The 24,859-nt window shown below is 44.1% G+C and overlaps 1 protein-coding gene across 2 annotated transcripts; it reads left to right on the plus strand.

The window, feature by feature from the left end:
• The first annotated feature begins 1,577 nt into the window (after positions 1–1,577).
• Positions 1,578–24,859, plus strand: CLBA1 (clathrin binding box of aftiphilin containing 1). 2 transcript variants are annotated; one of them, XM_044436584.1, is made up of 6 exons: positions 1,578–1,622; positions 8,514–9,227; positions 11,662–11,810; positions 14,478–14,607; positions 20,094–20,195; positions 23,072–24,859. In XM_044436584.1, exons 2-6 carry the CDS (start codon positions 8,718–8,720, stop codon positions 23,237–23,239), a joined length of 1,059 nt encoding a protein of 352 aa, XP_044292519.1. In that variant the 5' UTR covers positions 1,578–1,622; positions 8,514–8,717; the 3' UTR covers positions 23,240–24,859. The 2 variants fall into 2 exon arrangements, with proteins under 2 accessions (XP_044292519.1, XP_044292518.1); XM_044436583.1 differs by lacking the exon at positions 1,578–1,622 and adding an exon at positions 2,693–2,769.

A 24,859-nucleotide genomic window follows, 5' to 3' on the forward strand; every position in this document is an offset into this window, starting at 1 on the left:
AAAATAGGCAAATGCACAACAAAAGACGCATCTGGAAGTTTCCAAAGTCTGCTCACTGAAGACTTTCCATGGCTGAAGAGGGATTCTTTATGATCACAACCACCTTATAATTTCCAGCATGCCCAGGCAGCCTTGGCTTTACCTGTTTGTGAGCCTTTGGGGGTTGTGAGCCTTTTTTTTTCTGTCTAAGCACGTTGGCTTCCTGACATTGTCTATGATAGGATAGGATAGATTGGAGTTCCAGCTGCAGCCTTGCAAAAACACTCACACTGGCTGGACTCTGCAGACAAAAGACCATCTTTGGAGCAGGGGCACAGAGTGGGGGGCATCCCAGATGGTGGGGGGGCAACAAGGCACCACTTCCCCCAAAGTATCCAGGTTGTCCCTCAGTGTCTCCTCTGTGCCAACAGGTCTGCAACATTTAAAAGACAACTAAAGTCAGTGGACGCTCATTTGCTTTTGGCAGGAGTTTGAAAGAAACAAAAAAATTAAACTGGCAAATATTTTCTTGGGTGGGAAGCGCTTTAATTCCTGTGCGGTGAACTGTGGTTGAAAGAGCCAGTGTGGTGTAGTGGTTAAGAGCGTGGGACTGGGACTCAGATGACCTGGGTTCTAGTCCCCGCTCAGCCATGGAGCCAACTGGGTGACTTTGGGCCGGTCACAGACTCTCAGCCCAACCTACCTCACAGGGTTGTTGTTGTGGGGATAAGATGGAGGAGGAGATGTAAGCTGCCTTGAGCCCTTTGTAGGAAAAAGGCAGGACATAAATCGGAAAAAAAAAGATACGGATACAGGGCCAGTGTTGTTGCTCATTGTTTTTAAACTGGCAACCCATAAGTAACCAAACACCGCATACACAGCCACCATTATTAGTTACCTGGCTATGGGTGTTGGCCTATGGCCAGCAGGCATTATCTAGATGGTCAGAGGGTAATTCGGAGTTCCAGCTCTGACCTTGGAGAAGTGCTCCAAGGTTAAAGCTGGGAATCCAAATTCACCAGCCTCGCAACTGGTACAGATCTTTTTGGAGCTGGGTGGCCCTGTGAGGATAAGCCTCTGGAAATCGCCTAATTGCTTTGCAGGCCGTCCTCGCCTCGGCACTCCTCCCACCCTCCATGACGCCCATAATCCTCCAAGCTCGGAGTGGTGGTGCTGGTTACGGGTGACCACACGGGGTGGCATCCTACACTCTTGTAGCTTTGGCGGACAAAAACTCAAAGAAAGCATTCCTCCTCGTGCATGTCAGGTAAAGTTCCACCCGTTGAATATCTGCCTGACCAAAACCGGCAGCTTTACTCTGAACTATGCCAGGGTCAGGCAAAGGAGAGGGATGCAGGACGCGAGAAAGCCGCATGAAGCGCGACTCACAGGGTTCGGAAGGGTTACCATGGAGCTGAACAAATGGCCAGGAAGCCCCGCCCACTGGATTTCTTTCTTTCTTAGGCCACGCCCCGCGGTTCTACTTTGCTGCGACACATAGAGATAGGAAAATGAAGCCTGTTGCCTGCAGTTGCACCATCGGGGTTCTTTAGACTTCCTCCTCTCCGAAGAGACAGCTGGCTATGCAAGCCTATTGGAAAATTCGGATTTGTAGCATACCTGCTAACCTACTCGGGCTGTAGGTTCGCTACCTAGAAGCAAAAGCTATCAGGAAGATGGGGACTCATATGCATTCTCATTGAAGGCTTACCTTGTGGGGGGTGGGGAGGGGGGATATGATCTTTTTTAAATACTTTCTCTGCGGTGTCGCCCCACCTATGGAATGCGCTCCCCAGAGAGGTCCGCCTGGCGCTATTTGTTTTTCGGCGCCAGGCCAAGACCTTTTTAATTAAAACTTATTTTAATTGTTAATTTATTATGGTATTTATAGGATTTTAAATTTTTTAAGCCGAGATGCTACCGGGCTTTTTAATCTTTAATAGTATTAATTCTTACTTATATGTTTTAATTATGCTGTGAGCCGCCCCGAGGCTTTGTTGCGATGGGGGCGGCATAGAAATGTTTTAAATAAATAATAAAAAAGCAACGCGTCTGCGTGCAAGTCGAGAGAATGGAAAGCTTCCGCATACAATTAAGATATGCCTAGCCTGGGTGGGGCATTTTAGCTGAGTTGTTCCTTGTAGCAACTCGAGAGAGAACTATATAGAGAAGTTTTGTTTGTTTGCTTCATCTTCAACTTCAACCAGCAACTTGTACACTGCAACTTAAGTTCTACTTTGCAAGGCTTTGTATGCTCCAGTCTCCCTGTCCCGCATCAGTACTGGTATAATGGTCCCTTTCTGGAGAAACTTGGTGAAAAACTGTCTCTTCCAAGAAGGCGTGTTGGGGAAACAGAAGCTACAATCTGATCTTCTTTCTGGGTTTATTATTCTAATATTTCATCAAAGTTTCCGAAAGAAGAAACTTTAGCCTGAATATCACTCTAAGTGTTTTTATCTCTACGGTCAAGACGACCGAGTGCGGACCGCCAACAGGGACCGCGGAAGAGAAACTGCAGGAACAAGGCGAGCTCGGTTCTTTCCTGTAGCTCCGCCCCATCCCCGCATTGGCACGCAGCCTAATCCACACCCCCCGATAGGTTCCCTCTCCCAACACTCCAAGAGCGCCTGGTGCTGCTTTGAGCTCCGCCCCCTCTGGCGAATTCAGCCAATCGGGTTTTCGCCTGGGACACAGGCCGGCACCTGCCGCTCGCCCCGCCCCTTTGTCCTTTCGAGCCTTGGTCAGAGGCGGTGGCGGCTGCCGGGAAGAAAGGTGCGCGAGGCGGAGCAGGTAAGGCGCTTTTGTCCGTCTCTCGCCTCCTGTTGCGGTTGGAGGCTTCCCCTCACACTCGGCTTTGGGAGGCCCACCTGCCTCCTAGGCCGGGGAGCTCGAGCGCCTTTCCTCACAGAAGGCGAAGGGTGCGATGGGGGTTGCATTCATGACTAGGGAGCAGCTGACAAGGCAACATTTAATGCCTTTATTGTCATGGGCACAGTTTTATTTTTAGCGCCTGACTACACGTTTATCTTTCCTTTCCTCCAAATAGCTCGGAATGATGTGCTTTATTCCCCCTCCCCTTTTTATCCTTACAACAGCCCTTTGAGGGAGGCTTGATCTGTGGAATAGGCCAGGGGGCTGTCTGGTCCTGCATGTGGTCACACGATGGCCAAACAGCTGCCCATGGGAATGCATAAGCAGGGCACCAGTGCAACAGTACCCTTCTGCCCATGTTCCCCAGCAGCTGGTGCACATAGGCATACTGTCTTTGATACTAGAGGTAGGATAGAGCCATCAGCAGCCTTTCCCTCCATTTAGAGCCATCCTAATCGGTGCTCATAACTCCATCTCATGGAATTGAATTCTATAGGTCGACTGCATGATGTGTGAAGAGATCCTTCCTTTTATTTTTCCTGAAGCTCCCATCCATCAGCTTCAAGAAATGACCGACTGGCATCTAGTATTGGGGGAGAGAAATGCCCTCCACGCCACCCTGCATTTTTCACACCAAGTGTATATTGTACACTTCTGTCATGCTTCCCTTTTCTTTTTCTATGCAAAACAATCCCAGAAGTTGTAGATTTCCTCATAAAGGAGGAATATAGCTATCAAGACTAGTACTTAGTAGTAGTAGTAGCTAGTGTTGCTAGTACTGTTATTCTCCATGAATTTAGTCAATTCTTTTTTGAAGCAAAGTTTGTGGGTGAGTAGGAATCGGAATCCCAGTTTGCTAAATACTTCTACTCAATATTAGCATTTTGGGGTCATGTTTGCATCTGTGCTTTTGGTGATCCTCACAATGATGCTGGGAAACAGGATTCTGTCTGCATGGGGTCTGGAGACTGAGGGGTGTTCTGCTTTTAGGTGTGATCTTGGGCTTGTTTTTGTGCAAGGCCAGTGCTGGCTTGATCTTGTAACATGTTTCACCTAGAAGTAAGCTTGTTTTTCTTCAGTGCATTCCTGTGCCAAGCAAACATTTATACAGTTGGAGAGAGCATTTAAATGTCTATCTGTCGTACTGTGCTTAAGAGTTAAGGCTTGGTCAATTGAACGTCACTTGTATGAACTATATCAAATATGTGCAGGATTATGCTTGCACTTGCTTGTGGAAATCTTTAGCAAATGCTGATAGCAAAAAAAAGGTTATCATTTCGGAGCACATCCTTGTGGGGAAATCTGAATGGAGGGGCTTCCTGTTTTCTGCTCATTCTTGAAACTTCTATATGTTTGGGCTCCATTGCTCTCAACAATGAAAACTTCATTACTGACCATAATTCACCCCCCAACCCACATACACAAATGTTTAATGCTGTTTGTTTTCCTCAAAAATGCTTAAAATACCTCCCATCTATGTTCCTTCTCATTTAATAATTCAAGCATTAGTTTTATTGAGGCTTCTTTAGCTCATCTCTACAATATTGGGAGTTACCAGCTTACAGATAATCCACGCAGGTTTTCTCTTGGCTTGTTTCTTTGTGTAAAACTGAGAGTATGTGAAGCCAAATGAGGTAGGCCAGGAGTGGAAGATATGATTTTCTTTCAAATTTCCTTAAAGGAAAGCATCTCTTTAGACATTGAGAGCATGGGATCTTGCATAATACCACCTTCCTAATCCTTAAATTGATATCTAACGGATGACGCCAATAATGTGTACAGACCTTGTGACTGGTAGTGAAAGTTGCCATGCTCAGACTAGTTATTATTTTTGTACAGATCTGTGCACATTCACTCAGCGTGCCCTACTTTAATTCACTATTGTTAGTACCTCCGGAGTGCATATTAAAATAAGTTTTGCATCCATATAGAATGTGGTGCTTTCTGCCCTTAAACAAGGTAAACAGGAACCTTAACACCTGGGCTGGAAAGAAACGTTCAAATTCCTAGGTATTGGCAAAAGCTGTTCAAAGTTGTTGCAGAGTGACTGTGTCCAGGTTTGTTATTTAAAACTAGAGATTTGGAAATGGCCCCCTGAAACTTCCTCTCCCCTGCTTTAGTAGTAAAGCTGGAGGGTAGGAAAGACAATTTTGTTGCATATTCTTGAGAAAGAGGAATAAATTCCAACAGTGGCTTGGGGTTCTACACTACTTACAGCACATTTTTTCTTTTTTCCCCCAAAGCTATTTTTCTTGGCAAAGTCAGCAAACTGGCTGCCATTTCGTATCCTCCTATCTTGGATTGATTGTGTATGTTAGGGGACAGGGAGTAGAGAGAAATGGTGGCTGCTACCAAAAAAAATTGGTGAAGAAATTGGTCAGATACCCCTTCCTTTGGCAGATTAGGAGGTAGGGAAAGAAGTCTCTTAAGATCTGGCTGTGCTTTACATGAAATCCTTTTAAGCAGCGATGCCCGAGAATGAGGCTAACGTTATTTGCATGCAAACTATGTGCTCTGTTACAGAGCCCTTCTCCATAATTTGTCTGAAGAATTTTAAGGATCATCAAAAGCCTGAATTGTCTTAGCAATGCAAGCGGATTGAGTAGGCAGGCATTTCATTTCTTTCACCTCATATTATCTCCACAACTGGGAGAACTTGTGCCATCAGCAGTAAACCATAAACTAAGCATTTATGTGGACTCATTGTATCAAATCAGCCCACAGAGTCTACTCCAATTTTTTAGGATTTGTTGAAAGGAGATGACATCATCTTCCGGCAACAGCTGGTTCTCTTCCTGTGTATGCTGAAACCAAGTTCTCCCATCCCCATATGAAAACTTGGTGGCCACTTCCTCTCTTGTAAATTGTAAATATCAGAGGCAGCAGAGATGGCCTGGCAATCCCCAAAACAATGAGATGCTGAAGAGCTACCTCCTCAAATATAATTGGCTTGTTTTTGTTCATGTAATGAATCCTACGTAATATGGGGACATGGTCCCATCTTTTGATCAGTGTGTACAGATACTTTTACAATACTGGTTCACAGTAGAATCTTGTTGGCAATTGGCAACCACAGAAAGCTGGGGAAGACAAGTAGAGTTTCTCAGACATTTTTCTACCACTTAAAAGTATGCATCACCCTTTATATACCCAAGATTTTCCATTGTGTGTGTGTGTGTGTGTGATGATAAGGGAACTTGTTTTTCCCTACCTTTTACAGTTAGTCAAATGGCAGGGCTTGGGTAGCTCTGTGCTTAAATTATTTGTGGTCCTTTGTCATGTAAAAATGCAAACAGGAATTGCAACCCTATCAGTGAAAACACCGAAAACCACATGTGCCAGGGGCATGCTGCTAGTCTCCGTTGTGTTTGATATTTTTATACTTCCATCCCACTTTTTTTCCTGCAAGGATCCCAAGGTGGTTTGCACATAATCCTTCTCCTCTCTGTTTTATTCATAAAACAACCCTGTGAGGTAGGTTAGACTGAGAGTCATTGGCTGGCCCAAGTCACCCACTGAGCCCAGTCCAGTGTCCTCCTGTGCCACATTGCCTGTGCAGACTGGGAATATTTTACTAGCCCTGAGTAGTGCCTTAAAACCAAGGTTGCTTAAGGGACAGCTGACTGGTTCCTGAAGAATCCGAAGCATCAGGAACCTATTTGTAAACCTTGTTAACAGGGCCTTTGTTTGGAGGGGGCCAGCTTTTTAGCAGTATAAAACTGCTCCAAAGAGTCTCCCAAATGGGATTTGTTTGGTGAGTATGAGAGTACTCTTTTCACAAAGAAAATTGTCTCCTGAACTGTGGCTATGGCTGCATTTGTTTGCTTGCCTGAGAGTAAGGCCTGTTGATCTTTGTGGCATTTAATATTAATTAAACATATACAGGATATTTAAGGAGCAACACTTATTTTAAAGCATTGTCTGATTGCTGAATCTTATTTCTAAACCATTTTAGAAAGTTGTGATATGAAAACAGCATATGTTCTACTCTGAAGTAAATCCCATTGAGACTTACTGCCAGCGGAGTGTTTCTAGGATTGCAGACTCAGGCTTCAGGTGTTTCTACTGCATAATAAACTGTTTTGAATGCAGAGGGAGTTACTTCAGGGCAGATATGTTTGTTATTTGGGGGCATCACTCAAAACATTTCTGTCTTTCTTGGGTTCACTTTATTAGACATCTAATGGTAGAGTTTAGCTTGTGTATGTCCCATCTCTGGGGCCCTTTTCAAGTGGATACATACTACTGAGCACAGGTTGTCATTCCTAAAATGTGGACTGAAATCTTCATTTATTTATTTAAAACTTTTATATGCTATCCTCTGTGCATGGCATATGCACTTGATTTGTGTGTGGGTAGAGTTGCCATCACAAGTAGATTCTCCCTGCGCCCTTGTGAAGTGAGTTCAGAGAGTGTTAGGCAGGAGGCCAAGGGTTTTAGTCTCCAATAAAGCTACACAGAAAATTTAAATTGAAACAAGCCGGCCTTTCGGCAACATATTCTGTAGCTTATTGTCAGATGTGATATTTGTCACTGACAAATGCTGCACTTGCTGTAATGCAAATATGTTTGGATGTATTGGATATGTTTGGATCTATTCAAATACATTGATAAAATCCAGAGTTTGTTTCAGATCTGCTTTTCAAAAATCCTATGTAGTGATGAAGAAATATTGTAATACTAGCAGACATGCCCATCCCTCAGCCCCTCCCCCCTGATTATTGCCATTAAATCTAAAATCATACTAAATCTTAAGAAATGCACTTCTTCCTGGCAACTTCAGCTATTTAAATATTCCATAGTAGCGTATGGAATCTTTAACCTGAAAGGTGAAAAATTTGGGAGACTTAAAGCACATTTATATAGAAAGTTTATATCAATTTTAGATAACATTTAACTATCATATTCTCCCAAAGAATTCTGGGCGTTATACTCTGAGATGCTCATTATGTTCAGGGATCCTTAATGACATGGAGAGTTGATTAAACAACTTCAGATTTCTTGTGCAAATATCTTCATAGGCAGTTCAGTGGCTTGGCTCCCACAGAATTTGCTCCTTCTCTGCTTGTGCATTCCAGTTAATTAGTTAGCCCCTGGTTTACAGCAAAGCATAGTTTGCTGCCATATACAGGCCAATAAGTTAGGGGTCACATTTGTCCTGCAAGCCAGGAGCAAGTCCTGGTTTGCTTGGCAAACACAAATCATGACTTACCTGTTAAAATATAATGGCAAACTGTGGTTTTTCCACGAACCAGGATAGTAACTAAGCAGAGCAGCAACAATCGGGCACAGGGATTGCAAGGATTTTCATATCCTTACGCCTGGATCCAAAGGAACTGTCTGCTTAGCGAGCAGCTGCTCCCTTCCCCCAATTCTATATCAAACTGTTTTTGAAATGACCTTTGTTTCAAAGCTGGTTAGCTGTGTCATACGTGAGGTTGCTATTTGTGAAACTTGTTGCAGAGATGCCGGCCTCAGCAGATAAAAATATGAAAGAGTGTTTCTTTAGGTTTCCGTTTCTTTACCTTGTTCATTTTCACTGCACCACATTGGAATGCATTTGTCCAAGCAAGAACATTTTTCTTGCCTCATAGCTTATCTCTTGTAAAGCTTTACACACAGTAGTATCAGAGTGGTCTTTATTTATAACCCTTCCCTTGCAGACCAAAACCTGAATTGGAAGCAAGTTAAGACGGAAAAACAAGCATTGCATGGATGACTTGGGGAGACACTGAGGAACGTGTTGTCTTACCGATCAGCATTCAAGGCACAATGAAGCACCCAGTTATGTTTTTGAAACATTGATGTTTTTGCTGTTTACCATCAGCCATGTGTTCTGTGGCTTTTTTGTTGGTCGATGTTCTTGAATGAGTCCTCATTGTTGCCATAAGAGAAAAATGCAGGGGCGGAATTTGGTGGAGGGGCACAATGCTGTGGAGATTTCAGGCCAGTCCGTTTTGAAAGCCCTGTCAGCAGAGATGTGTGCCATTTCTCTCAGAGAAAACATGGATGGAGCTGATGTACATCACTTAAGTGAAAAGAGAGATCTTGATGAAAGCTTGGAAGTTAACATGGTTCAGAAAAGCCTTCCCAGCAAAAGTGGCAGTGAAAGAATTTGTGAAGCATCTTTGGAGAGTCCTTCAGATACCAGCATAGCAGAGTCCAACAACAGCTGGGGTGATTTCGAAGGTTTCAGTGAGGTCAAGATGGAGAACTTAAGCAACACTCCAGATTCTTTAGAGAAGTCTCATGAAAAACAAACTGATATGAATGATGCAGAGGTAGCTGCGGCTCACTCCACTACCTCAGTCAGACTGTTGTTTTCCAAAGCATCTGAGCACGGTAGAAGAGAAACTTTTGCTAATGTTCCAGCGAAGGTATGTTTTGATATGCTAAGAATAATCTATCCCCATCCTGCTTCTTTTTTCTCCCATTTAAGAATGCAGTCATACATGTTGCTTTCATGGTGTCATCATTAAGTAATTTGCAATGCGGAAGTGAGAAAGTAGCTTGCTTCGTTTTGCAATAGTGACAATACCAGTTCTTCTTTTTAGTTTACACCATGGCTTAATTTGGTGCAACTGAGCAGGATAGAGGTGGAAAATTTTTGTTCATGTAATGAGGAAAATAGCAAAGCCCATATATTCTTCACCTGCTTCTCCTCACTTTTGAGCTGTCTTTTCCTAATCAAAACATCTCTGTTCGTACAGTTTTTATGTAGACCATTTTGTATTTCTTGGCTTTAAATTAAATTCAGCTGGTAAAGTTGACTCTTGTATTATTTAGGACTTAGTAGCTTGGCTTACATGTCATGTGAAACCAGGACTCCTCCGAAACCCAGACCTGTTATGTACCTGCAGCAAGTTTCTGCCTGCTGCCTGACTGTGCCCACTGCAAGCAGGTGTGGCTAAACAAGCCACAGGCCTTTGGACCATGGCTTGTTTAATATGACATGCAAATCCAGACCTTTGGTTTGTATGTCTCTTGACAAGCCACAGAAATAATCCAGGATATGTTGGATTGTTTTTCTGGCTTGTTGTTGAGAAATAAGTCAGAAGTCTGAGTTCATAAGTCAGTTTAAACAAGGCATTGCTGGGTCTCGTGTCCGTTTCTTATTTAGTGGCTTCTGTTTGCAGTGGGAGTGATTGAGGAACATTACAGGCATACTGTTCCTCTAATGATGGGCAGGCCTCTCAGAGAACTACAGAGGCTCAGACCATTGTATTAAAAATGAAGAAAGGCCAAAACAGTGTTCCAGAAACTTGTTATATTTTGAATGCTTACACTTAAAACAAAAATGATAGTGCAATAACGTGTAATGCACTTTTTAATGTAACAAGCGGTTGCCTAGTTTTTTCCCCTTATGTTCCCCAACTTGTGCAAATGGCAGGTAAGTTTAGCTTTTTTGTAATGCCACAGTTTATGTTAAGCATTGCAAGGCTACTCAGTGGTCCTGCCCCGTAGTGTAACTGCAATAGTTCCTGAGCTGCTCAGCACCTTGAAAATTGAGGCCCTCTCCAAACGTGAGGTCCAGGCCAAATGGCCCTCCTGTGATGGGCCCGCATGGTAGCTGGATCTTCCTGGTATCTTGGGTTGCAGAGGTACAGCCACAGACAGCCTCTGTTCTTAAAAAAAGGGATGCACTTATGAACTATGGTGGGAACAGCTTTTAGAAGGTGTTGCAGGCTGTGTGGGAGGAGTCATCACTTGATACTGGACAACGCTGAGTTTTTGCCTAACCCTTATGCATGTGAGCAGTCCTTGAGTAGAAAAGCATTGCTTTAATTCGAATGGGCCTTCTCGATACAGGTGAGTAAAGAGTGGGTTTCTCCAGCTGCCCCATGTTTGCTTTGGTTGTAAGTAGGCTTGTGTCAAATCATGTCTGATTCCTGTATTTGCTTTGAAAATAGCATGGCAAGGTGGGACAGGCTACATCGCCATACTCACCTGAGCAGCGGGGAGTTCCCCCTCTTCCCCAGCTTCAGCAGCTGCTGCTTCAAGGTCCTTCTTTGTCCCCCCTCACTCACTACCTTGCTTGTGCACACTGCACTTTTAATCCTCTTGATTGTGACGGCTGATGTGATTCTGTTTACATATTTTGGCATCCCATTGGATGTTGTGTCATGACATCAGTGAAATCATGTGGATTGCACTTGTCACAACCAATAGGATTAGATAGGACTGTGGGCACATGAGGCCATGCGACCTCATTTGTGAGGTAAAAAAGAAAATGATGTCCAAATCCGTTTTTATGTTTTTATGTTTTAGTAACTCTAAACACCAACGCAAAAGTAGGTAGGTAGTCCTGAATCTACCTTAGTTACAAGCTGCATTGGGTGAAAAGGTAGAAGGCTCTTCAGGTAACTGAGCAAGAAAAATAATTAGATGTTGGTATAGCAGATAGGGACTTCCAAGATACTGCAGGGAATTGAGGAAGATATTGAGAACAGAAGGATCCATTAAGTGAGAATGTAACCGATTTCTTTATCGCATTATCAATCTGGCTGGAAATATATGAAGACAAGCAGATTCACATAAAGATGAAGAGAGGCAACTCTGAGATAGTCTTGGATGGGTGGGCTTAATGCATTAGAATCCCATGGAATCTATTTTCTCTGGATGAATCTTGGAGTACACAAGATTGCTAAATCTCTGGACTGAAGGGGACAGGGTTGCGTTGTTCAAACAAGACCAAAGCTCCCTGTAAGAAGAAATACTTCCCTGTGTCTACTCTCAAGCTGTATGTTTTGTTCCTGTGTAAAACACTGTGGCTGTTGCCTAAATGAACTAGCATTCCTTTGCTTTTTCTAGGCTGTCTGCAGCTCTGAAGATATCATTAAAATGAGCTTTCCCGAAGTTCCTGTACCTCAGTTCTTGGAGCAAATAAGCAGCTTGGAGCAGGTTCTTGATACAAAAGTGGAAGATGCAAACATTCCTGAATGTACAAATAAACAACCTTGGTAATTGTTTAATTATCGTTTGGATACACAGGGTGCATGGATTTGGGTTGTGGGAGGGACAAGAGGCTGCTGAAGTTTTTGCAACATGTAAAGATGTAGCAGAAAATGAGAGACTGAGAAAAATAACTCCCAATCTGCTTGCGTTACACCATGACTAATTTATGTCTCCCCTTGTCACTTTTTCTCTGAGCGAAACAGTCTCAGATGTTGTAACCTTCCTTCATAAGGGAGTTGCTCCAACCCCTTGAGAATGTCAGTAGCCCTTTTGTGCACTTTTGCCAATTCTTTTTTTGGTCACTGCACCTAAAATAAGATATTGTAGTATTGGAAAATGGGTAGAAAAGTGCAGCTAAAATGATAGAGGCAGGAACCCTCCCCTATGAGTGCAGGTTATGGCATTTGGGATTGTATTGCTTAGAAAAAGGGTGAGAGGGGAGATTTGATCGAGGTGTACTAAATGAGGAATGGTGTGGAGAAGGTGGCTAGGCAGCCTTGATCTCCCTCAAGACTAGAAGCCAGGTTCATCCCACGAAACTGATTGGTAGAGGATTCAGAACAGATCAAAGGAAATGCTTCTTCACACGGTGCACAGGTAGAACTGTGGGATTCATTTTCACAAGATAGAGATATGGCCACCAATTTGAATGGCTTTAAAAGAAGATGGGACAAATTCATGGGGGAGTTGGGTTCCCGTGGGCAGCTGGTTGGCCACGGTGTGAACAGAATGCTGGGCAAGACGGACCTTGGTCTGCCCAGCAGGGTTCCTCTTACTTCTTATACCCGTCGTTTTAGAGCTGTGGTAGCATGGAATGGCGGGGGCCCATAGAGAAAGCAGGATCTCTGTTGCCTTCCGATTTGTCTCTTGCACGTGGTCTTACTTTTGTTTCAGTGATAGCTCTTCCCCACTGGCTGAGCTGATTTCCCAGCAGTTACTGCTGCTTCCAGGAGCTAAGCTCTCCTCCCATGAGTCAAGGTTTACTCCCGAGTCTCTCATAAGGGCAGCGTTGCTGGGAGGCCTCGCATTAATCTTCTTGCGAGCTGATCTGCCTCACCTGCTGTATGTGTATAATTGGGAAATCCACATCATTTAACATTTCAAAAATGCACACGAATTCAATCCAGCTCTTACCTAATTCCATCTAAACACATATATGTGTCCCATTCGGTATGGAAATCAGTCTTTTCTAAAGACTGGGTAAAAGACCAGCTGGATTAAAACTGAATAATGGTTGTAGAAGATGTGCCATCAAGTCATCTGTGACTTAGGGTGACCCTATAAATGAAAGTCCTCCAGTATTTCCTATCCACAACAGCCCTACGTTCAAGGCTGTGATTCCCTTTGTGGAGTCAATCCACCTTCTATTTGGTCTTCCTCTTCTTCTTCCTCTTCTTCTGCTTTTGACTTTCTCTAGCATGGATAACCTTAGGCTGCGCTCACACATGGGAGCCAATACCCATCATCCAGACCTGATAATATTTTTGCCATGGCTAATTTGGGAGAAAGATGGCTTCAGCCTGTTGTGATAATAGCACTTGCATGTGGTTTCTCTACCAAGTAGAATTCCATGACGGTTTCTGTGCTGCAGCCATTGGTTGGGTTGCTATGGCTGGGGTTAAGCTTCCTGGTCAGGGGTTTGTGTGGGCAGCTGGATCAGTAACGTTCCGCAGTGGGAACTGCCAGCTGTGATGTGGCCTGAGCATTGTTTCTAGGACTTCTTGGACAGGGTAGGTATTTTGGGGGATTGGGATTTCAGTTTTGTATTCTCACAGTCTTATCTGTGTTTGTACACTGCCCTGAATATCGCATCTCACAAAAAGGCAGGATATACATTCTTTTAAACAAATAAACTGAACTTCACATTCCAGCTCAGTGGTGGGCTTGACCCAGAAGCTTCATCCCCTGTTCTGTACAGCAGGAGCAGTTCAGAGGTTTCCTTTTTGGCCTGCAGATGATGCAAGAGACATATGGTGAGGCTTTGGGCCTCAGCCTGTGAATGATTTGAGTTCCCGTCTCTTCATGGGGTGTGACAATTAATGGTGCTTGGCTGAATGTGTGAACTAACTCCACTGAAAGCACTGTGCTCAGAGGTGAGCTCTCTAATCTCTCATTCATGCATGCAAGTCACCCCTCCATGCTGCAGTTCTCTGATGACTAGCAGCCCAGAGAAATGTAACTATCCAGACAGTGGCAATGCATCCAAATAGGGTGTTAATTGGAGCTGATTAAAGATTGCATATGTCTTTATGTGGACACACATGCTGTCCTTGCATAGGTAAAAGAACAATGGGAAGAAGCATCTGTGCCTGAACCTTGCTATGATAATAGGAAGTTTTAAAAATATTTACTAATGTACCTGTTTAATCCAGTCCTATCACAGTAACACAAAGGTTTAGATTCCCATTTTGAGTTGTTTTTTAAAGAAATTTCTCTGACAGGGAGGATTTGCTACAATAAAAATTTGGACAAATACACTGAGACCTGTTCTGCAAATTTGCATCATCATATTAATGCCTAATTATTTTCTTTCACAGTTGGTGCACTTGCTTTGCTTGGCTACTTTGGGACTGTCTTTTGCAGCTGTCTTACATATAGGAATGGAAAGTGGTTTAGTGTGAGATACTTGCTCGATGTTCATGAATTAATTTGTGTTACATTCCCTTTTAAAGCACAGACTCAGCAACCTTATGGAAAACTCTTACTCACTCCAGTAACCCTTCTGCATTAAGAAGCTCTTGGGATGAATCTCATTATCAGGAAAACCTTTTAGCTGTGCTGGGGATAGATGTTCATCAAAAGGTACTCTTCAGGAATATTTTCTAGAACACCACAGTATTAGTTTTTAACCTTTGCAGTGCACTTTGTAGCCAGTTGTGTCCACATGGCTGGATAAAAGTTGACTCTTCTATTTACTAGAAGTCCAGAAATTTAACTGACTTCCTAGCCTTCTTCTACATGTAATCATGAGCAGGGGTAGGAGAAGGGAACAAGGGCGCCTGCCCTACTTCTCCCACAACGGCACAGATCTCTCCCTGCCTCTGTTTTCTGCAAAGTCACCACAGTGCAAGAGATGACGCTCTCCTCAGTTCATGGAGAATTTGGGGAGGGACTGACACCACTGCTTACTTGGCAAGTATATTTTTGGAGCTGTGTTATTAATTGATGCTTGCTGTTGGACTGTTCTGCCAAAATCCTCTGAATAGCTATTGTCTGTTACAAAATGTTCCTATCTTCACATCAGCCATAATAGGATAAAAGCTTGACAGAGACTTGGTTTGCACAATCACAGCAGCCAGCTGTGGCTTATTATGGCCCATTAGCCACAGTGGTTTGTGGCACCTGTAGGTATCATGTTGACAGTCCAAGTCACCTCGAAGACTTCTTGTGACATCCAAACCCAGCAAGGGTGGCTTGTTGGGGTGGTTAACACACCATTCCACAACCCCACAAAAGGTATTAAATTCTTGGAGGTTTATTTACCACCCCAATAATTTAACCTTGCTAGGGTCAGATGATAGGGAAGGAAATTATCCATATTATTTGGCATGCTGATTTGCATAACCCCAAGCGGAGTAGTTAACAAGCAACAATGGCCTTGTTTAAGGCAGTTTAAATTGGGCAATAGAGTGTGCTTCTACAGGAGGCTACTTTTAAATTACACCTCTTACTGGATTTTTTTTTTAGGGTATCCCTTGAATGTTTACCCATCTAGCTATTTTGGGCCAGAGTGGTTGAAAACTTGAGTGTGTCAATGTTTATAGTTTGGATTGGTAGCGGATGTTCTGCTGATTTTTAAATGAGTGCTAAATCAATTCATCTAAAACACATTGTCATGTACTATGATACTATCACAGCTGCATAGTTTGATTTTTCCAAGTTACCGTACAATTCTTTTAACTAAAAGGACAAATTTTGCACCAGTTGTGATGTTACATAACCAGTGTAAGATATTGAGGCATGTGTGTACATGCGCAGCCAGTGGAGCATGATATAACACAGAGTGACTTGTCTCAAGCAAGGTGACATGACCGCGGTTCTTAAAATCGCTAATCAAATGTGCAAAATATTTAGAAAGCATTGCATGTCCAAAAAGGGTAGCCCACCATCCACTGCACTGTTCGCCTATAAAGGAAAATATTCAGCCATTAAGTTTGGTAATATGAAACAATCTTGTTCAGCATAGACAGATGTCATTAAAAAACCCCTTTTAAAAATACATTCCGACTCTATATGAAATTTCTACAAGCTTGTACAATATTCGGTGTAGTCGGCACAAACTTGTCATTTTATAAGTACACATGTGTAGCGTGTTGAGCATCTGAGAAGTGCATATCCTGGTATGTTCACCAGTTTGATGAACTTTTGCCATATCAAGTTGTTTATGTGCCACTTCATGTTATAGCATGCTCAAATATTAGCTTTATTTCGGCTGACTGCATATGCATGCCTTAATATTTGAGTATGACCACCGTGTGTTGATCTACAAATGAGGAAAATGTTATGCAGAAGCATGGAGGTGACGAGAGTTTTACCATGCTCAAATAGAAACATTATTTCAGTCAGTCGTCTCCGCACATCTGTGCCTCTGTATACGTGAACATGAACAGGATGCATTGGCCTGTAAATGGTATGAATTTGGTCCCATTCCGAAAGGCTTTGCCACTGTTTTGTACCATGTGCAGTTGGTTGCGTATGTGCAGTATCACATGCCTCCACATTTGAAAATGATCACCTTGTACTAGCCCACAACTGATCTAAGTTTGATTCTTTTTTTTAAAGAAAGTGCATAATCAGTTAATGATGCCACTGCATTATGAAGGATGGTGCTTTCTATCCTTCTGATCATTCTTTGTATCCAAACTAGAGAATGAGCCAGAGAGAGAGAGAAAAAACATTAAAAATACAAAACAAGAAGAGAAATTCCTATCAATTGAACTGTGCTTTAAACCCTGTATAGGAGACTTGGGGTAGCTTTTAATTTATTGTATTTTTCCTTTTCTGAGACGCCAGCAATACATATTTGGGCCTGCTCTCAGTTAAGCTGACACAAGGCCTGCATTTTTGGGGTCTCTGAACTACAGGTAACTAACAACCCCTCAGCGTTTCACCTTTGCTGGCTCACTGCCTTCTTTCCCAGTTGCTGCTTTTGCACGCTGCCCATTCAGTGGCCCGGTTCTCCTGCAGTTGCTTCTGTGGGTTCCCAGTCCATTTCCCATACTTGTCCATTCCACAGTCCTGCCCTTTCACTTGCCTGCCCCTCCCCCAGTTGACATCCGAAGGCTCTGCTCAGTTTGCTGCTTTATCCCAGCATGTTAGGAGCAATGGAAAAAGATTGCTTTTGCCGTTTCCAGTTCACGCTGCCTAACAAGAGCTCTAAGTTCGCTTTATGTAAGTCACCCAGAGAACTTTGGCTGGATTAAAGCTCTCATAGTGTGTGTGCAGTGGGGGTGGCACAATATGAAACCTTTCCTTTTTAAACCCCAAATCTGTAGTATGAGCCGCGATTCTATGCATGCATGTTGGGGTCAGGATTGAACTCAGGAAGTGTTGGGGTTCCCAGGTGGGCCCTCCTGTTGAGCCACTCAGGCCCATTGCCGAATGAGGCCAGCACCCAAAACTTTCCTGGTTGTGGGTTAGTCGTGGCTGAGCCCGAGTGCGTATGCTGCCTGCCCCCCACCCATTTCTTTCACTTTGCATCTGGCTTTGTTAAGCAACCCACATGTTCCCCATGACCACGTCTTGATGTATGAACCTGGCATACTGGATTCTTTTCAGTTAAACAACCCAGAGTTTTAACCCAGCCATCACCCATGGTTTGTTGTTGGGTTAAAATGCTGGGTCTCTTAGCCATAAATAGCAAAGAGAGCCAGACTTGCTTGTCATTCCTGGGTTATCTGCCAAAGCAGAAGCAGGTAGCGTGCTTGTCAGAAGTCAGTCCACATCCTGGTGCATATTTCGCAGTTTGTCTTGAGCCTCCAGGTGCTCAGGAAAGGGCAAGTGTGCACTTCTCTTGTTCTAAGAAAAGGGAATTTTGACAGCTAGCTGTCAACTCCAGGGCCCCTGAAAAAGGGAACCTGTCTGGGTGGTGGGGGCTTTGGGGCTGGGGCATTCAAAGGGGAATGTCCCACTTAGAAAGCCTTTTTCCCTCAAGAAAAACCAGGGGTGTTCACCTTTGTGCTTTCCCAAGCACCTAGAGGCTCAGGATGAAATGTGCACCAGGATAGGGACTAACTGGGGTAAGAAGGGGAAGAAAAATGAGGATTTTTACTTGAAAGGGGTGTAAATCCCCCCAACAATGTTCTGTTCAAAGAAAACACTGCCTTTGTCAGCTGTCAAGAGATGCCAAGGGGGCAAGAGGCCCCTTGAAGTCACCTCTGGGCTGTGTTTGGGATTGTTACCTGCTGCAGCTTGGCAGCAAGTTCACCCTGGGCCATGGCCCAGCTTGAGCTTTCAGACTCCACAGTTATGCAGCTGCAAAGCTTCACAGTGTACCTGTATTAAAATAAAATGCCTTTTTTGCACAAAAATGGGCTTGGCAATCATGGGAAATACTTCTGAGGTTCTGCTGGGGCACTTTGAAAGGGCTGCTTGTAGCTTTCAAAATGGGGATCCGAAACGCAAGCTTGACAGTGAGCTTTCATGGTTTTCTGGAAAAAAAACAATTTGCAGAAGAAAGAAAACATGGCTCATGATCACAGAGCTGAGGTGAAGAATGGCTTGCCTTTCCTGTGGTATCCGCTGGGAAATCAGGGGCGAACCATTTGTCTGCCATGCTTACCCTGGACAGCTTCTTGCACAATGCAAGGGCTTCTAGTCATAGGAGATTGAGATGTAGAAGGCCAAACTGCCATGACAGTGACCAGTGTTGGAGACGGGGAGAACCTGTGTGGTATAATGGTTAAAAGTGTAGTTTTGGGACTCAGGCAACCTGGGTTCTAGTCCCTGCTTGGACATGGAGCCAACTGGGTGACTTTGGGCCAGTCATACTCTCAGCCCAACCTACCTCACAGGGCTGTTGTGGAGATAAGATTGACAGCAGCAGCAGCAGGAGAATGATTTGCCTTATGTAAGCCATTTGCTGCATGGTTGAGTTCTTTGTAAGAAAAAGGCAGGATATAACTCTAACAAAGTGGTATAAAGGTGCAATGAGACTCTCCCTTGTAGCTTTCTCGTATGACAGATCGTGTGCCGTTTTCAGTCCGAGCCTGGTGCACAGCTGCCTTTTAGAGGCAGATTCTACGCAAGACTGGCACCTGTATGCATAAGTAGATATCCAAAGTATTCCCTATTCTAGGGTTTACTCTGTGGTTTATTGCAGACACCCCCTGTGTGTGATGGTGTGCTCAAAGGGTTTGGGGGAACTTCTCTCCCCTCTTGTTTGAAGAGCTGCTCTCGAAAGTCAGCAGATCTTCCAAAGTCGTATGCGAGGCAGTGGGGGAGATGCAGCTGTGGGTGGCAGTGGGGGGCTTGTGACCCTCTGGACTAGATGCATGTTTGGTCCAGCCAGGCTCCTGTTTTGTTCTTGCGTGTACCCGAGCACACTCTGCTTGCACATGGGTCTGTTTGGAGTTGGCCCCAAAGACTTGGAACAATCAAAAAGTGGTAGGCAGCTTTATTGCTAGCATGAAGAACAAGCAAGTATTTGAAGCTGGTTTTTACCCAACAGTTGAATTCCAGGTGCTATTTAAACAAACAAAACCAAAACCTTAGTGCAGGGTTTCCAGGGGCCCAGATTAAGCAGCAGCTGCAGGGCCACCCTGTTCCCCAAGCAGGAAATGGAGGGGGTGGATGCAAGCAGTGGTGTGTTCCATGAGTAACATACAAGTAGCAGTTGTGTATTTACTGTGTGTAACAAGCTGAGCATTTGGAAAGGCCTACAAGAAAGTTGGAAGAAGAGAGCGCTGGCCTTCAGGAGCTCAGGGCCAGAATGGACCTGACACTAAAAGTGTCCTTCACCAAATCTGCCAGAGCTTCCCCCATGTTTCCCCGCTGTCGCCCCCTGTGTGCCCCCACTTCCTGCTTCATAGCACTGGTTGCTCCTAGCAGAGGCTATTCAGGTTATGCCGAATGTGGTGATGTTGCAACACGGGCAAGCGGAAAGGAGAATTTAAGGCACACAGTAGCAACTGCTGCTCCAGTCTCATGATCTGGGACTTCCGCTGTCCACTCACTGAATTTCAGAATGCAGCTAAAGCATGCAGTGCACAAAAAGTGTGCATTTCTAAATAAAAAGTGCATGGAACCGGACTTTTGTGGAAGTGCTTTATATGGTTTCTGTTCACTAGGCCCTTCTAGACGGCAAGGATATTTTGGACAGCGGAGAAAACATAGACTCCGGTGTTGACAAATTCAGCTTTGGTACATGTAAAGGACTAATTCAAACGAAGGTAAGAATTAGAGTGACATCTGCTGTTTGTCTTTTATTGTTCACATAATTGTTTGTTGTGTGGTGCAAATAAATATCGGCCTTCGTAAATGTAAGCTCCATTTGCAGTCGGCACAAGTTGTGCGTAGCCACTGACCTATGGGCCTTTCCTGTCCCTGTGCTGTGGGCCATGAGATTTCCTGAGCTGAAGACCCAAGCCTCCTGATTTAATTATTCTCGGTATATCCCTCCCTTTTTGTAAAGAGCCTAGATAGTGAACCCATTCGTCCCCCATGATCTCAGTCTGTTAGGCTGAGATAAGAACTTTTCCAAGCTCTCCAGGGTGCTACTACTGGAGAGTGTAGAGATGCTTATCGGTGTGCTCAAGCTGCATCATTGCGAGGGAAAGAGGCAGCATTAGGTGTCGAATAAGTACAGCTGCAGCCAGTATGGCAGGTCTTCCAATTATGAAGCTCCCCGGCTCCCTGCTGTCTTAGCTGTCCAGGTGTTAGTTGTGGCTCATGGTTAGTAGTATATGTAGTTGAGATCTGAGTCCAGGATTCCATCTCCAGGTAGTCTGACTTTCTAATGTGACTTGGTCAGTTTCTGAAAACAAAGCCTACACTTAGGCAGTTTGTGAGCAATCCTATATCCTAACGGTAAACTCATTTTTCTGAGTGTGGATTCTTATCTTGCCAAATGGTCTCATCCATGCCAGTGAAGGAAGAATCAGGTGACTTGGGGGAAATTCAGAGTTTGCAGTAGTGCAAACAAATCTAGGAAAAACCCTTGCAGGGCAGGCCCAAGAACAGTGTGCTTGTTGGCTACAGAATGCCGGTTGACTGTTGGGAGAGAAAAAATGGGAGACCTGTGGACGAGGTGATGGAATGGAATGGAGTGTCCAGAAAGAAGGCATGGCTGGCGGGAACCTTGAAGAGTAACATTCCATTCTGCAGCATTTTGTCGCTGATGCAGCTTGTTTCAGTTTAGGTGCAGTGTTGCATTGTTTAAGGGCAAGATGATCTGGACTTTGGATCATTGTCTAAAGGACCTAGATAACAGAATGGACAATGTAGTTGTGCAAAGACAGCGACCAGAGTGAACTCCAGACTAATGAGAGAGCCTGAAACATCAGGCAGATGAAAGTTCAGTCAGGTGCACATACCACAGACCAGTGACTAGTGGGTTACCAAACATATCGATATGTTCTGGACTTCAGCTTCCAGCATTCCTGACTGTCGGTCATGCTGGCAAGGACTTGTGGGAGTTGAAGTCCACATCTAGAGTTCTGCCTGCTGCTCATCCCTAAGCTAGTGAACTGAGCTAGACAATCTTAGATACCTTTCCTCATCCTCATGGTACAGTAGCTTATTGTGTTCATCAACAGCCCCTTGACAACAAGGAAGGTCCAGTTGCCTGTAAAGCCAGATTACCAGTGGGAAGAAGGAGAGATACTCACCAGTACTGACATACGTAATAAAAGAGCAGGAAGCCATAAAAAGTACAGATTAAGTGATTGTGCCAAACTGGTCTTTCAAGTGCTAAGTAAATGATTCAGAGATTTGGGTTGTACGTGACAGAAATAGACAGAAGATGATGACCTGAGGGGCTGCCTGTCGCAGGAGATTGAAAACACATTTCATGAAATGCAGAAAGCCAAACTGGCCTTACAGTGACAAATGCAGTGTGAAGACGTAATGGCAAGCTCTCAGCAGAGGGGTTTCTTTTGTAGCTCTAATGTAGCTTTGGCAGATCTTCTGCCTTCTTTTCAGTCCAAGCCTGGTGCATGGCTGCCTTTTTGAAGCAGTTACTACACAAGACTGGCACCCACATGGGTAAATAGATATCCAACGTATTCGCTATGCCTAGGACTTCCTCTATGTGGCAGGAATGGCCTCGCATGCTGCTGTTACAATAATGGATATAATTATTTGATAACCACAGTGGCTTTCCAATGAAGTAGTGCAAACTAAAAACAGCAACAGCCAAAATCATTGCTAAAAGAACAACCCAAGCATATTGGTGACCCCCAACCAACCTTCCGAGCATCCTAGTCCTCAAGCAGGCAGGCAAATGTTCCAGCCAGCCTTGCTGGGGCTTGATGTGAGCCAAGCACAGGAGGGCTCTTGCCAAGTTCTGGCCTTGTGGACCCATTACCATGTTGCTGGGGGTGGGGCAGGGTAATCTCCGAAGCTTGAGGGTTGTGCAGACTTAAGTTCCCAGTATGTGTATGGTGGTTTTGGATATGGTAGAATCTTAGGTGCTACTAGCAGTGGTCTTAAAGTAGAGCTGGCAACATTCTGAAGTGTGGCTGCTGACTCAGAGATGAAAGTTAAGGCATCATCCAACCACATTTGCTCAGTTGACATAGCGCTTGCTCATCGGACTAGCATAACCTGGTGCAATGGCGTCCTGGAGAACTCCATGATGGCAAGGCGCCCGCTTGGCCTTGCACTAAAGGTGCTACTAAGAGAGCTCCCAAGAGACTGGCCGGCGTCACTGGGGGCCTTGGACAGGCCGGCTGATGGTGCCGTGGATGGGCTTGTAAGTAAATGAGAGAGGCCAGCACAGAAGAAGCAAGCTCGATCGCGGGGCCAGAGAACACTGTCTAAAGGGTATTTGTGCCTCAGGTAGAGTTATTATACATGTCATCCCCAGAAATTTAAGTGTCTTTAAACAAAGGGACTTAAGAATGTAAACTGGTCCTCTAGTTTGTCACAACAAAAACGGGATTGGGAGGTGGTGGGGGGCATGGTAAAGTTTGTATCATCAAGCCAGGATTTGCTCCAGAGCCCTGTGAAATATAGAGCTGTGGTAAGTTTTGTAATGAATAAGCATTAATGAGCATGCAGTGAGTAACTGGGTGTCTCACCATTTTTTTCGCCTCTTTTGTCACAGCTTTCTGTATCTCCTGATCCGAGACAAAGCCAGCTCTTCACTTATAACCTATTTTTGAAGAAGACCCCATCTGGTGGAAATATGCAATATATCACAGTTCCACAAAAGAAGAGGATTTTTACTACCCAAAACCTAAGGATGAAAATGTTTAGCAGCAATATTTGCTAATACAAATATTTCTTTTGTTTTACCGCTTTCTAAAAAAAGAGAGAATATAGTATTACTAATTTTTGAGATGAGAAATGCTTTTGGGGGAAGGAAACAAAACTTCATCTGTTTCGCTTCCTTCTACAGCTGGGAAGATGGTTTGGTCATGACACCCCTCCCCCCAAATTGCTCATAATTCATAAAGTTTTAGCTCATGGTAGGCTAGCTAGAATTATGCTTTTAAAGGCAGAGGATGTGCTGTGTCCTGCTGATTCGTTCCTGCTATAAAACATCTTTGTGGGGCTAAATGGCATTTTTCAAACTTTTCTACCTGCGCCCTTAATTAAAAGCCGTGTGTTGTGTTTGCGTGCCTTGTCACCTCTTTTTTCCTCTGCTGGTTGCTTCGGTGCAGGCGATGATATTTGTACCTTTTACTCCTTCCTGCGGTCCCGTTCATCCCAGCTTCCACCTCAGGTTATGAATTTAACCAAGTTACGAAGGGGCTTTTTTGCTTACCATTTTTTCTCTCTTTCCTGGTTTGCATCTGACTTTTGTGCAACTCACCCAGCATCTTATGGGGTTAGAGGGAAATTCTAAGGTGATTGGCAGGAGGCTAGGTTCTTCTGTTGAACTTTGTGGGTGTGCATATATTTACACGGTTAACTTTCTCCTGGCAACTCTGCAAGAGTGATTGTCGCATCACTTGGGAAAACTTGCTGGCATGAATTGCCTGGGACTTCCCCCCAGTGTTCATTTAGTAAGAGCAAAGGATGCCCTCAACATGAGAAGTCTTGCTTACATGTCATGTAAGCACATTTTATATTTGGGGTGTTCATAACATTATAGTCTTGTTCTGCTCTAGCATCTCCCTTCCTTCTGTACATGATTTCACTTCATATCCCATCTACATCTGACCACATGTCTTGTAATAGGTCAAGTGGAGCACCTTTCATTTACTGCAAGTTTGGGCAGTGGCACTGAGCTTGGAGTCTGCCACCTGCTAAGACCCTGGGGTTGAGAATTGCTTGCTTTCCAAACTTTCTCCATCCCTTCTGTTCCATTAAGGTACTTGCAACTCTCTGTCACACAGACAAGGCAAATGGATTCTCCTGCTTGTGTTTTATATTTCTATTAACCACTTTACATTTTGAAGATGTGTGAAATCCTTTAAGGCCTTTCAGGCCACATACTGGGACTGGTCCTGGAGCCAGGACAAGTGATGGCTGAGCCAAGGGCCTGTCCCAGCACTGCAGTAAACAAATGCCAGTGTGAACGCAGCTTAGTTTACATTGAACTGGAGTTAAGATCTCTGTGAGCTGAGTTGTCAGTTTGGAAGTAAAACCTGTTTGGTCCTCTAGTCCATATGGAAGACACTTTTATGTACTAATTTTAATAGCAACTGTTCAGTTCAACTTCCAGTAGCCTTGTGTAGTAACTGCTTTGTAATGGATGGGCCAAAACATGTGGTGGAAAAGATTACAAGCTCTCCCATGCATGTGGGAACCTGTCCGCACATGTGTGGGAGGAGCCTTGCTGACTGGAAGTTTGAAAAATCCAGACCCTTTACAGGACACATAATGAAGAACAAGTCTGCACTGATTTTTTTTTGTAACACCGCCTTTAATAAAATATTAATACCAA

This window comes from Varanus komodoensis, unplaced genomic scaffold, assembly GCF_004798865.1.
Source record: "Varanus komodoensis strain SLA01 unplaced genomic scaffold, ASM479886v1 scaffold3, whole genome shotgun sequence".
In the NCBI taxonomy this organism is placed as follows: Eukaryota; Metazoa; Chordata; class Lepidosauria; order Squamata; family Varanidae; genus Varanus; species Varanus komodoensis.

What these genes read in the sequence shown, in the direction of transcription:
- CLBA1 (XM_044436584.1), top strand. Translation starts at nt 8,718, where the DNA reads ATGAGTCCTCATTGTTGCCATAAGAGAAAAATGCAGGGGCGGAATTTG. An exon ending in TTGCTAATGTTCCAGCGAAG is followed by an intron (nt 9,228 to 11,661) that starts GTATGTTTTGAT and finishes TGCTTTTTCTAG; the next exon opens with GCTGTCTGCAGCTCTGAAGA. An exon ending in AAGGACTAATTCAAACGAAG is followed by an intron (nt 20,196 to 23,071) that starts GTAAGAATTAGA and finishes CTTTTGTCACAG; the next exon opens with CTTTCTGTATCTCCTGATCC.